General features: G+C 41.9%; 1 protein-coding gene across 1 annotated transcript in view; it reads left to right on the top strand.

The window, feature by feature from the left end:
• Positions 1–13,482, top strand: part of Slc2a12 (solute carrier family 2 member 12) — a 55,099-nt gene that overhangs the window by 8,777 nt on the left and 32,840 nt on the right. Inside the window, exon 2 of the mRNA XM_004628519.2 lies at positions 8,357–9,697. Within this exon, the coding sequence (XP_004628576.1) occupies positions 8,357–9,697 (1,341 nt within the window). The remainder of the gene's footprint in view (positions 1–8,356; positions 9,698–13,482) is intronic.

The following is a 13,482-nucleotide window of genomic DNA, read 5'->3' as shown; positions in this document are numbered from 1 at the left end:
GAGCCATCAGAGAAGTCCGTTCTACAAGTTATAGCTTTGTACATATTATTTTTGACAAGCAAAGAGCTATAGTCTGCTTTAAGTAATCCAGGGATCGTGTTCTCTATTTATAACCAGGGCACCAAAAAAGTAGAAGGGAAAAGTTTCTTTCTCAGCCCAGTGGATCCATACCAGAAAAATAGCTCCAGGCACCAGAATCTTGGCTAGCAGCTGTGCACATCCGGTGTACCTGTAGTTTCAGACCTAGGAGATTCTAATTGCAGTCAGGTGTCCACGTTGTGCATTCAGATATGTCTGAGACTAAATACGCAATAGCCACTCTAACTCCCTTGTGATTGTCCACTTTCCCACCCAGTTAACTACTTCTTAGGAGTTACTTCTCATTTTTCATTTCTTAAGTCTTTCTTGGAGCCATGTTTGCCCAATGGCTGATGGGTTCTGGTCAAAGAAATGTGAGAGCAAATCTACTAGGATGTTTCTGAAAAGTTCACTTCTTGATAAAAACAGAACCATGTTCCTGTCCTGAACCTTCATTGTCCTCTGAACTTTGCTTTGATTGTGTGACAGCCTGACTCTTGGTGTTGTGTAAGCTACCTTACACATACATTGACCAACCAGGAGGAACAAAATAATGTCTCTGACTGAAGAGGCAAGAAGAGAAGGTTAGGTAGAGCACAAATGCTTAGAGACACCAAACCCAACATGGTCTTCTTGTTAATTAAAATAAATGCCACTCTGTGTTCAGATTTGTACATTCTTACAGTCAAAACATTACAACTGACTTGAGGGTAAAGACACTGCATGTATGGTTACCGGAACGTATGAAGTATGATAAAAAATGTTGGAAACATTTATTTTAGAAAAATATGGTGGAAGACACATTGCCATTAAGCCTTCTCAAAACACTCACTCTCGCTTTTGTATGCGCCTGCACATTGCTCTTTCACTTTCCAAAGTAGTTCTGGAAGTACTATCTATGGATGTCTTTATTTTTATTTATTTTTTTTTAATTTATATATTTATTTTTGAAGTATTCATTTTAGTAAGTTTATTTATTTATTTTTAGTACAGGGTCTATAGGGTCTCACCACACAGGTTGAACTCATAGTGATTCTCCTGTTTTCAGTTTCCCAAGTGCTGGGATATGGATGTCTTTAGTTACGCTGTTGCAGCTGCCTCTGTGTCCTGAATTCATACAAAACATTGCTTTTCTTGCTCATTTTGCCAGGCAAGTGCTTATGCCCCTGAGCTAGATCCCCAGGCCCTTCCTTGCTCATTTTGATGAAGAGCCAGAAGTCTTACAATTCCAGATCTAGTGAATAAAGTGGACAGGGATGTGTTGTCTTTTTGTAAACCTGCTTTCTATTGGTGGCACTTGGCAATAGCATTCACCTTATTTTGATCATGGAGCATAGATTAAACTCACAAAAGAGGACTTTCAGAAGCACTTCAGAAAGTGGTGCGAGTGATGGGACAGGTGCGCTAGGAGCAAGGGGGAGGATTCTGAGGGGGGCAAATAGCAAATGTGTATTTTACCACAATAAAAATTGGAAGTTTAAATGTTCACCATATATTTTGATCACCTCATATATTTTATATACAATAAAAAATAGATTCATGTAAGACTTCTTAATATAGGTAATGTTGGAAAGCAAATTCTTTTTTTGGTGGAACTGGGGATTGAACTCAGGCCCTTGCTCTTGCCAGGGGAGCACTTATTCCACTGAGCCATCTCCCCGGCCCCTGGAAATCAAATTCTTTTTTTCTCCATATAATTTTTTAAAACAAGGACTGAAAAATGATGTAGAACATCTTCTGTATAAATTTATTTTTCAAAATACGTATGTCTATTTTTCATTATCATCATAAAATATCTGAAACAGGCCTACTTTATTTTCCAAAAGTTTATTTAGCTCATGGTTTTATAGGCAGAGAGTACTAGATCAAGGCTCCATTGGTTCAGCCTCTGGTAAGGACTAAAGGCTGTATTGTCATAATAGGGGACCATGTATAGGAGGAAGAGATCACATATTGAGACAGAAAGGTAGAAAGAGATCCAGGGGTCAGGGTAAGGCTTTTATAAGCATACACTATCAACAGTACTCGCTCTAAGAAAACAGCATTCCATTTCCCAGGGCAGAGTTCCCAGGGACCTCAGGACACGTCCCAAAGGCCCACTTCTTTAGAGTTCTCAGCACCTCCACATTGCCACTCTGGGACCACGCCTTCGACAAATGAATCTTTGGGGAACAGACCATATCCAAACCATAGCAACATCTAATGATAAGAGTAAACTGAGGGGAAGACAGATCAGGTAGACAACTGAGAGCAGAACTTTATAAAACCTGTGGAGAGTTGAAAAGGATAAAACTGACAACTAGAATTATCCAGAACTCTGCAATGTAGAGGATAAATATGAGAAACTGTGGTAGGGTGCAGATAAAAGGACAAGCATATGGGGGTAAAATGGGAATGATATATACAAGTAATATGTAAATAAGTATGACTAAATAAACAGGACAAAAATAAGAAAAATATTAGAAAAAAAAATTTTCTCAGTCAGTACCAGAAAAATTTAGACAAACAAGACCACAGACTTATCATGGTTGCACTTACCTTTGTTAGTGTTGGGACTAGAGGCAAGGAAAGGAGGAAGAAGATCATGCATGTATTCAGGCAGAGGAGGACAGTGAATAAGAACAACAAAGCTGAATCCAGTGAGCTCTAATATGAAAATGTGAACAATGTCCCCTCTTGAAACCTCTCCTGCTAACAAGAAGTGAGTAAATATTTATTTTAAGAAAGAATGTCTATGAAAGTACTATCACATCAAACTTGAGCTTGGAAAAATGAGAAAGAATAATAGCAAAGTTTCTCTTGTTCTTGGAGAGACCAAACAATATTAGGTGTTTAGGGAGGCCAAAGGTCAGTCTATTGGTCTGAATTTCACCGTGTGATAAAGGCAGGATTGGGGTGTCGGAAGGGGTGGGGGCAGAGGTTAGACAGATGCAAGTCCCCAATATTTACCACCACAGAGGGCACCACACCTGTTCCAGGACTGAGAAGAGACTTGGCCCTGCAAGGGGCTGAGAAGCCCACGGGTCAGATCACCTTAGGCCATGGGCTGTAGGTGTATGGGAGAGGTGCAGCCTCTAGCTCAGCCAGAGCACATCTTTCCTGGGGCATCCTAGACCTGTACTGAGCAAGGCCTGCATACTACTACTCTCCTGGGGCTGCCCCTCTAAGGCAGGAGACAAACAACAGCATCATTTGGGGTGCCCTAAGTAGAGAGAGAAGAGAGATCACTGCTAACCAGGAAGGGAGGTCTGGAAAGCTTTGGTAGAGGTGGAGATTCCAAAATCTCCACCAGGTGGACCTGGATTTTCTAAGATGAATTGGTTTCCCCCAGGCTGTGAAGAAAGATGATACTGTATGGAGGTGATGATTGTTGGGGGGGGGAGTGTGTAGTGTGTGTGGCTGTGTGTGGAAGTAGAAGAGAAGCACAAGTCAGGGGAAAACAGGAGTTTCTAAAAACAGCAAATGGTGCCGATGGGCCAGAGAATCTGTGTCTGAGAGTGATAAGAACTTGAAAACCCAGCTCTGAAAGGGGAGCAGCTACATGCTGAATATGAGCAAGCAGAAAATAACCCCATACACGGGGCAATGTTTAATAAAAAAAGTGCATATACAGATATGAAAACATATTATACTCCTTGAAATAGTGTGTCATTAACTAGCTGACAGTAGTGCCAGGAACCACAGAAAGGCAGAGCGCAAGCTATTCAAGTGGTAAGCAGTTATGGAACCGTAAAGGTCCGCCTGCTCACCGTGACATCATCTCAGGTATTGAGTCTGATTACAAGCAGCGGGGAGGAGAGGACCAAGCATGGATCTTCTGGCGTGCTGCTTCCACTCATACATTTGTTCATTCACTCAACAAACATCGATTATTTTCCTTGTGCCAAAAGACTAGAGGTGAGAATGGAGATCTGAGTAAAGCAGATGCTGGTTTTCAAGGACGCTTCAGTCTCATAGGGAAGACAAACAGGTCCATGTGAGTGTGTGCCTCCCAATGCAGCGGGTGCTGGAAGCAGAGACTGTAGACAGACAGTGCGATGAGGCTGGGAGAGGGGCAGAAGAATACAGCGTCGCAGGCAACAAGGCCACCGAAGGGGGCCTCCTAGGGGCGGGGCTCTTGAGACGCTGAGATGGAATGGAGCAGGAGCCAAGAAAGGAGAGGCCTCAGCGGCCAGGACGGTCGGTCGGGGGCCACTGCGAGCTTTTCTCGAACAAAACATGAAGGAGGGGGTCTTTTTAATTCGCAACGCATTCACAGTTGGTCAAGCTGGACGGCTACCTGGCTGCCTGCCAGGGAAACCCATGTGTGCGTGCCTTTCAGCCTGCGGCGGGGCGCAGTCAGGCGGCAAGTATTTGCTGTGCGCACATTGTGTACACACGCCCTAGCAGGCGCAGGAGGAAGAAAGGCAAGAAGAGAGGAAGCAGGAACTCAAATATTGTGAAAAATGGAGCATTTCGTGTTGAGGGCTGGTTACAATTGTGGCTTCCTCTGACCCACCGTGAGCAGACAATGCAGCTATTGTGGGGGCAGCCAGCTCTGGTCTCATGGCCAGCGCTGCGCCTGCCTGCCTGCCCTGCGCGCCCCTGCGCTGCGGGTCTCACCGCTCATTTGCATAAAACCTCTTGATTGGGATCACTCCGTCCCATTACCTTAATCAAGAGTTATCACAGCATCGAAAGAGCCATTGGAGATTCTGCTTTTGCAGCTGCTCCTCTTCTAACAAAGTGACCGGAAGTCACGGGGGACAAGCAAAATCGGCAGCCTGTGATGTTTCTCTTCTCTACCCAAGAGTTTCCTCTCCTGTGGTACCACTTCTGGGGAGAAAAGAGACATAAGAGAAGGGATCCTGGGAGGCAAGGCCGTGAGCAGAATGGCATTGTTGTCAAGAGTTAAATGACGTCAGTCCTGTTTTTTTTTTTTTGGGGGGGGGACACCAATTATAAATGATTATCTTTCCCTCTCCTGCTGTCCTGACGCTACTCCTCAGTCCACCCAGGTCTCGCATCAGTGTTTAGACAAACAAACCCCACCTTCCTGCCATAGCTTCAGACCACAGCCTATCTTTTTCTTTCCATTCACCACTAGAGATTTTGGAAAAATTATCTCCACTTCCTGGAGTTCATAGAGTATGATTTTGTGTCTATTACTGTCATTAACCAAAAGAAGACACAGGAAAAGGGCCTACTCTTTATGTCTCCCCTCATGGATTTCTTTATATGGAAAAGCAGCACGAGGAAAACATCTTCTGGTGGTGTCTCGAGGTATTTGGGGGCTTCGGTCTTGGAAGCCCTAGAGGTGCCCTTACACAACCAATTAGAATTTCAAGCCTCAAAGGAACAACTTGTGGTGAGACTTTAGCAGCCTGAGTCCCTGTGGCAAGGTGAGTAGGGGTGCTAGTTTAGGAAAACACCCCTTAGACCACGTAATGGAGAAGATAAGTGACACTCAGACAACAAAGACCTGACTTAATTCTTACTTCTATAGCATAAAATCTTGTTTTATTAAGCAAATTGCCTAGAGAGAGATCAAATAGATAATGAGAAAAGTAATGTTATAATACATTAAATTTAAAGTAAAATGCTTTTAACAATTAATCGTATGGAAATGTTGCCATTATGTCTCTTGTCAGTTATACTCCATGTAGGGTTCTGGGTCTCAAGAGGGGCACTGACAAACTGGGGTGATATCAGACCCCTTTGCATGCATCCTTGCTTGTCAGCATCCTAGGCATCCTTACTAACGATCCAGGAAGATGACGCAGGTCTAGAGAGCAGCAGCAGAAGCTGGACCTCTATTCAGTGAAGCGTGTGTCCCCAGACGACAAGGAGTTGGTTTTATATTCCTACTCTCCAATTTAACTCCAGCTGTCACTAAGACAGAGCAACAGAGAATGGATGGAAGAGCTCTTTGAATCTCAAGGAGTCGTTGTTTTGTAAAGAAGAGTCCTTTCCTTTCTAATAAAAGGGAAAACAAGGAAGAGGAAGGCACAGAAAATGATAGGAATATTTCCTGCAACTCAATCAATTGTGGCATGATTTCTTTACATCTTTTACTCAGTGTCCCCTGCCATTCTCAGCCACTCCAAATACCTTTCCTGGGGCCTCACTTAATCTGCTTCTTAAAAATGTCTTTTTCTACATTGTTTATTTCTCCGATAAGAATTTCAGTGGCCAGGTACCAATTCACACACACACGCGCGCGCGCACACACACACACACACACACCAACCCCAACACATCAAACATTGATTACATGAACAATGGCAAGTAGAGAGAAGACTAGTACAGTATCTTTATCCAAATGAGAAGATGCTACCTAATTCTCCTTATGGGAAAGGAGTTTGTTGATGGAGGCTCTAAGAACATAGGAGGAAAAGAAAGTGTGGAAACTGAGGACATGAATAGATCTAGAGTACTTTGTGGTCATTTTGATTGAAAAAAAGGGAGGGACATAAATGGTGATAGATAATAGGGGTACTGCCACGATGTTAAGATTTTTGGAGGCAAGGACCACACCTGTGTTATTTCACTACATGCATATGCATTTTAACATCTAGAAAATTATCTGGTCTATAGTTTAAACACCACAATTTAGTTTTATTTAACAGGGATTATTACATTCTTATGTGCTCCTTTTTCTAAAGAGCCAGTGATTATTATATTATTATTATTATTATTATTATTATTATTATTATTCCTACTACTATTTTGAGTCTCCCACTTCCCATATCCCATCAGGATCATGGAGATGCAAAACATTTTGGATATTTTCAATGGGAAGGATGTAGGTCTCCTTAGCCTGATCTGCGTGGTTCTAAAAAATTAATTGGCATTTCTAAATCACATCATCCCCTCCTGCAATAAAGGTGGGATTGGTGGCCTTAGTTCACCATGAGCTTGCATACTCTAGCACTTGTTTCCACCCCATCTTCCTCTCATCTCACTTCTGCTTCTCCATCTCCTTTCCTATACTAAATACTGGAGTTTCTAAGGTCTTCATCCTAATCTCACTTGTTCTTTAGCTCCAATCTGTCTTTCTAAAGACCAGGCCATTTGCATGGTTTTGAACACCAAGTAAAATATATGCTGCTGATTCCCAAATACCTGCCTCCAGCCTTGCCCAATGGTAGGTCCAATCCCTTACTTGGTGTTTTTACCTCAATATCTTAGAGGCAAAACACATAGCTTTTAGTAGGTTCAAAATGCAGATTCACTCTCTGGCCTCTCACAGCTACCTCTCCAGCCTCCCATTCAGCCGCGCGCACTGCATGCTGGGCCATCTGACTGTACCTGAGACATGACCCAAGTTTGCTTGTCTTTCACCCTGGAAATTAGAAACAGCACTCCTGTGCTGGGTGCTCTCCCCTCTGCCACTTTGCTTTGTTTTCTGTTTGCTTTTTATCCTTGCTTGCTTTTGTTTTGTTTTCAAGATGTGGTCTCAATAAATTGAGCTAAGAGAGCTGAGTTCATGATCCTTCTCTCTCAGCTTCCAGTGTGCTGGGAGTGCAGGCGTGCCCCACTATGTCAGGTCATTTTGATACATGACATATAGCTACATATCTCTTACTAAAAGTTAATAACCTCTTGACATTTTTCCTAGGATTTTAACATTTATAAAAAAGAGGAAGATGTAAAGTCGTCTTGCTCTCATCCTTTTCTCTTCCTTCTTATTGTGAGAGGTGGGTGCTGCAGGTTCCTGACCCCGCATCCAAGTGTCCCTTTCTTTGGCACACAACCCTGACTTTGTTATGACATTCACACATCTCCTCCAGCCTTTGTCCCAAAGCCCTGACATGCAGAAGCAGAAGCCACTCAACTGTGGCTGGTCATCCAGCAGGGAACAGCAGGCTTCCAGGTTGTCCCTATGTTTGCTGTTCTACCATGTGAGGCTTGCTCTCAGATTGCTGAGGTGGGATTAGAAGAGCCAGGATATATGGATTTTCCTTCACGTGTCAGGGTATGTACTAAATGACATTCTTGTTTGCTCAGTCTTTATTATCTGTCATCTTATTTCACATAGTTGTCTCCTCTTAACTGCAAACATCACATTATAGAAAGAAGGAAACTGGGTTTCTAAATGTCCCCACGACTCTTGGCCAGCACAATAAAACTGGTATTTCTGTTTATAGCTAATCATTTTTGGTTATTGCATTATTACCAATGGTCATGTTTATACTCCATGTTACAAAAGACATACCAGGTCTAATTCTTTAATTGAACAGAAGATGTTTAAACTAACAACTCCAAACTGACCTCTCTTTCTCCTCTCTCCTTGTAGGGTGCAGCATGTTTACTTTCCTGACATCTGTCACCGCAGCTCTCAGTGGCCTCCTGGTGGGTTATGAACTTGGGCTCATCTCAGGGGCTCTTCTGCAGATCAGAACCCTGCTGGCCCTGACTTGTCATGAACAGGAAATGATTGTGAGCTCCCTGCTTATTGGGGCCTTCCTCGCCTCTCTCACTGGAGGGTTTCTGATAGACAGATATGGACGAAGGATGGCCATCATTGTGTCATCTTGTCTACTCGGACTTGGTAGCTTAGTTTTGATCCTCAGTTTGTCCTACATCATTCTCATCATGGGACGCATTGCCATTGGAGTCTCCATCTCCCTCTCTTCCATTGCTAGCTGTGTATACATTGCTGAGATTGCTCCACCGCACAGAAGAGGCCTCCTTGTGTCACTGAATGAGTTGATGATTGTCATCGGCATTCTTTTTGCCTATATTTCGAATTATGCATTTGCCAATGTCTCCCAGGGCTGGAAGTATATGTTTGGCCTTGTGATTCCTTTGGGAATATTGCAAGCAATCGCAATGTACTTTCTCCCTCCGAGCCCTCGATTTCTGGTGATGAAAGGGCAAGAGGAAGCTGCTAGTAAGGTTCTCGGAAGATTAAGAGCAATCTCAGACACAACTGAAGAGCTCACTGTGATAAAATCTTCCTTGAAAGATGAGTATCAGTATACTTTTTGGGATCTATTTCGGACCAAGGACAATATGAGGACTCGAATAATGATAGGTCTAACACTGGTATTTTTTGTGCAAGTCACTGGACAACCAAACATATTATTTTATGCATCCACTGTTTTGAAGTCTGTTGGTTTTGAAAGTAATGAGGCAGCTAGCTTGGCTTCCACTGGGGTTGGGGTGGTCAAGGTTGTAAGCACCATCCCAGCCACTCTTCTTGTAGACCATGTTGGCAGTAAAACCTTCCTCTGCATTGGTTCATCTGTGATGGCAGCTTCATTGCTAACTCTGGGTATTGTGAATCTTAACATCCGCATGAATTTCACCAACATCTGCAGAAGCCATAGTTCTATTAACCAGTCTTTGGATGAGCCTGTGCTTTATGGAGCAGGAAACTTATCAGCCAGCAACAATATTCTCAGAGAGCACTTTAAAGAAATTACCTCTCACAGCAGGAACTCACTTATACCAACGGAAAATGATATGGATAAGAAAGGGGAGATGACCTCCACATTCTTACCAAATGCTGGACTACACCAAACTGGATACCAGATAGCTACAGACCCTGATGAAGTCCCAGCTTCTTTGAAATGGCTGTCCTTAGCCAGCTTGCTTGTTTATGTTGCTGCTTTTTCAATTGGTCTAGGACCAAGTAAGTACCTTATTCTTTTGCTCTCTTCCTTATCAATTCTACTGTATCATTTTGATCAGAACATTGCACTGCTATAGGGCCTTGTTCCATGTGAGTCCTAGAAGCAAGATGAGAATGATAATGGCCTTCAGATGTTTCTACTAATGTGGAAAATGTGCTTGACCTATATCTGCTTCTGAAAAGAAGAATTTTAGTCTAGCAACCTCCCTGGGCTCATCTTTCTCACACATTAAATAAGAACTAGAATCTAGTTAGTCATTTAACACAATGATCAACTTGTAGTTCTATGACCAAGTTTACATACTTCTCTTGAGCAAAACCTCTTAGAGGTAAATCTGCTAGAGAAGTTGTTTTTTGTAATTTTATAGCCTTTTATCCTCACACTCATAGTCCACACCTTCCTGCAAGATGGTTGGAAGGTCTTTTCTAAACCTATGTTGGAAAAGCATGCTGAAAAAATCAATGACAGTCTTTTTCTAGCACCCTGCCCCTTAACTTCTCCTTCTTTCCCTTTTATTCCTCTCTTTCCTTTCCTCTTCTTGCTCAGGCCCTCCTCTCTATTACAGAATTAATTTGGAAGCTTAACCAGAAGGATCAAGAGGGCAAATAAATTGGCTTAACTAAAGTGAAGTATCGGAGGTTCCAGACAAATATGAAAACAAAGACTGTGTTGAAGAGGGGATCTAGCATGAGGTGCTGGGTAGAGATTCTGGAAAGGTTACATAAGGGCTTGCTCTAGCCTCAGTGCTAACTTATTAACTGTGCATTCAATAGATATGTATCAAATGACTCATTTTTAAATAAACAAGAACTACCCTTATGCTGGGAAAATGGTAATGAACAAGGAAGGCTGTGTTCCTGCATTCAAGAATATGGTGAAATAAATGAGCTACACTCCCTGCAGCAGCTTTATGCTGCTCAGCAGTGGTTAGGATTTGTCAGTTGCCTAATCTCCATTAATTAGTGACTCAACTTACACATGTTGATGTGGCCTCTCTGCCCCCAACCCTATCTTCTTATAGTTCAATTTCCATGCCCGCATCTAAACTATCAGCTGTTAGATATTGATTGTTCAAATTCCATAGATGAGGGGAGACCTAACGGAGCCTGATCTTTGCTAAGCTAAGTCAAGGGTGGCACCTCAGGCTTCATCAGCTGTGGCAAGGTTGACTCATACATTCCAAGATACAGATGACAACAAGCTGGCTGTCCTCTAGCCCTTTGGGTAGATGTAGTTCCCCATAAAAAAAGGTATGGAGGCATAGGTGGAGTGAGTAACTATTCCATCAACCTCTGATTGTTATGGCTTGTTCCCGTACCTTGATCCTACCTATGAAGTCTTAATAATATTTATTATCAATGAAAAAAGTTGATACCATCGTCAGGATCCGAATATCTTGGGTGTTCACCTGTGAGATACTTCTGAGGCTGTGTGATGATTTAATGACATTTGATTAATCATCTTGTTTACATTCTATTTCAAGAAATGATTCATTATCTATCAGAAGAGCAAGGTATGGATACTACCTTTAATTTAGGAACTTGATCTTGTTTGTGAAACTTTTGTATAGAAATAAGTCCAGCAAGTTTTTTTCATTTTATAAACTTCGAGTGTAGTCATCAATCCCTTGATTTCCTTTGCCAGAATCTTTCTCCCCCTCTATGTTCATAACCAAAAAATTTCCTTTGTGTATCAGGTTTCTTTACCTAGTCTTTTGGAACATCAAGACTCTACTAAGACTCTAAGAAAAGGTTAGCAAAAAGAAAGATCTACTCTAGGTTTTAATTCAGAAAAGCATCAGGTTGAAAGAGTTTGGATTATGGCACATATCAAAAAAGGCATTGATTTAGACTTTGTTTTTGTTCCAGGAATCAAACTTAGGACCTTGCAGTTGCCAGGCAGGTGCTTGTGCCACTGAACTATATCCCTGGCCCCATAGATGACATTGATCTAAACTTCCAGAATGAACATATTTATGGTCAGAATACTTTTACCTTCATGCCATCCTTTTTCCTTTAGTTTTTGAAAAATGTAGCAAATCCTTCAGTATATTATATATCACTGATGTCTGATTGTGTTGGAGTTATCCTTTACAGAAAATTGATTTTGGAAATATCTACTGGAGGCTGTTTGTTATTTTCCATTCTTCTAGGATTCCTTAAATAACATTGTCTCTGTTAATTTTCTCTTGTTCTGGGACAAAAATAACAAACACTCAAAATGAAGGAAGGAAAGGTTTATTTAGCTTACAGTTGGTGGAGGTTTCAGTCCATACTGGGCTGGCTCCAAGGCAGAGCGGCATGTGGCAGAGGGCAGCCGTTCATGGCGGCAGGAAACAGTAAAACGGCAAAAGCACAAAGGGAGGAGCAGAGGCAGTGGCTGAGAGCCAGCCCCTTTCTTCCTTATGTTGCACTCAGGCTATAGTGCTGGTGTAGCATTCACACCCATAATTCCAGCACTGGATCTTGAATTAGTCATGAACTCTAGACGTCCACCCCCAACCACTGCATGAGACTTTGGGGGCTACAACTAGGCACAAACCATAACAAACAATATTCTCTAATTATTTTAGAATATAATTTAAGCTTTGAGTGTGAATTGGTGTTTGTGTGCAGTTATTATGTCAAACACAAGAATAAGCAATCTTGTTTTGACCTTAGTTGAACTCTTCATATGTTAGCTTTCCGTTGCTATGACAAAATACCCTGAAATAATCAACTTGAAGGAAAAGAGGTTTCTTTTGGCTCGTACTGTCAGAGATTTCAATCCATGGTCTCTTGACCCTGTTGTACTTTGGCTTATGGTGAGGCAGGACATCATAATGAGAAAGTGTGTGATGTAAGAAACTGTTCACTTCATGGTGGCTGGGAAGCAAAGATGAAGGAAGGAAGGAAGGAAGGAAGGAAGGAAGGAAGGAAGGAAGGAAGGAAGGAAGGAAGGTTTTAGTATCATTTTAAAGGGCAGGTCCGCCCTGACCTAACTTCCTTCCACAGGCTCCACTAGTGCCAGGGCTGGGAACCACACCTTGAGCCATTGGGACTACTCCAGATTTAAAAGTAATTAGTTACTTTTAGTTTAGTTCTCTTCTTGAAGAGATATTAGATATAAGAATGAACAATAGCAGTATATATTTTGTCCATCCATTGTGTCCTTTTAAGTGGGCCATTCTGTGCTTGCTACCAGGTAGAGTTATAGATTCCCTTTTTCCAAAGTTGTTCTGGATAAATCAGTAGATATGTTTTGTAAGGCTGAGTGCTAGGAAAAAGGAAAAGGAGAACAATAAGCTTCTAGTGTCCATTTACTTGAATGACTGAACTCAATTAAGGAAATGTAGAATGCATGAATTGATTAGAAGTCAAGCCCAGCTGATGTGACTGGGACCAAAGTAACAATCTCTTGAGTTACATGTTTGTTTTTCTCTCATTTAACAGTTGGAGATGGCTAGTTCTGGGTGCTAAGGGATGCAACAGAAGCTTGTAATTTCCCCAAACTTTATATTAGCTAGCAATTTAATACTGGTTCCTAATCTATCATGATGACTACTTTAAAATACTAAGATACATTTTTAATGTTGTTATCCTTTACTAGTAGCCAGCAGCCTCTCAAGAATAAGGGCAATGCAGAGGTTGGGGTGATAAAGGCCCAGGTAGTCTATAACAGTGCAAGTAATTGCAACAGCAGCACAACCACTGTGGTGGTGTAGGTAAGGAATTTCATATAGAAATCAGATACCAAATATTTGTGGAAGAATCTGAGGAAGTAAAGGTCCAGAAAGAAATGACTG

Source organism: Octodon degus, unplaced genomic scaffold (genome assembly GCF_000260255.1).
Source record: "Octodon degus isolate 3935 unplaced genomic scaffold, OctDeg1.0 scaffold00024, whole genome shotgun sequence".
In the NCBI taxonomy this organism is placed as follows: Eukaryota; Metazoa; Chordata; class Mammalia; order Rodentia; family Octodontidae; genus Octodon; species Octodon degus.
Note: the sequence above shows the minus strand (reverse complement) of the source record. Positions and strands in the feature narration are given on the sequence as shown.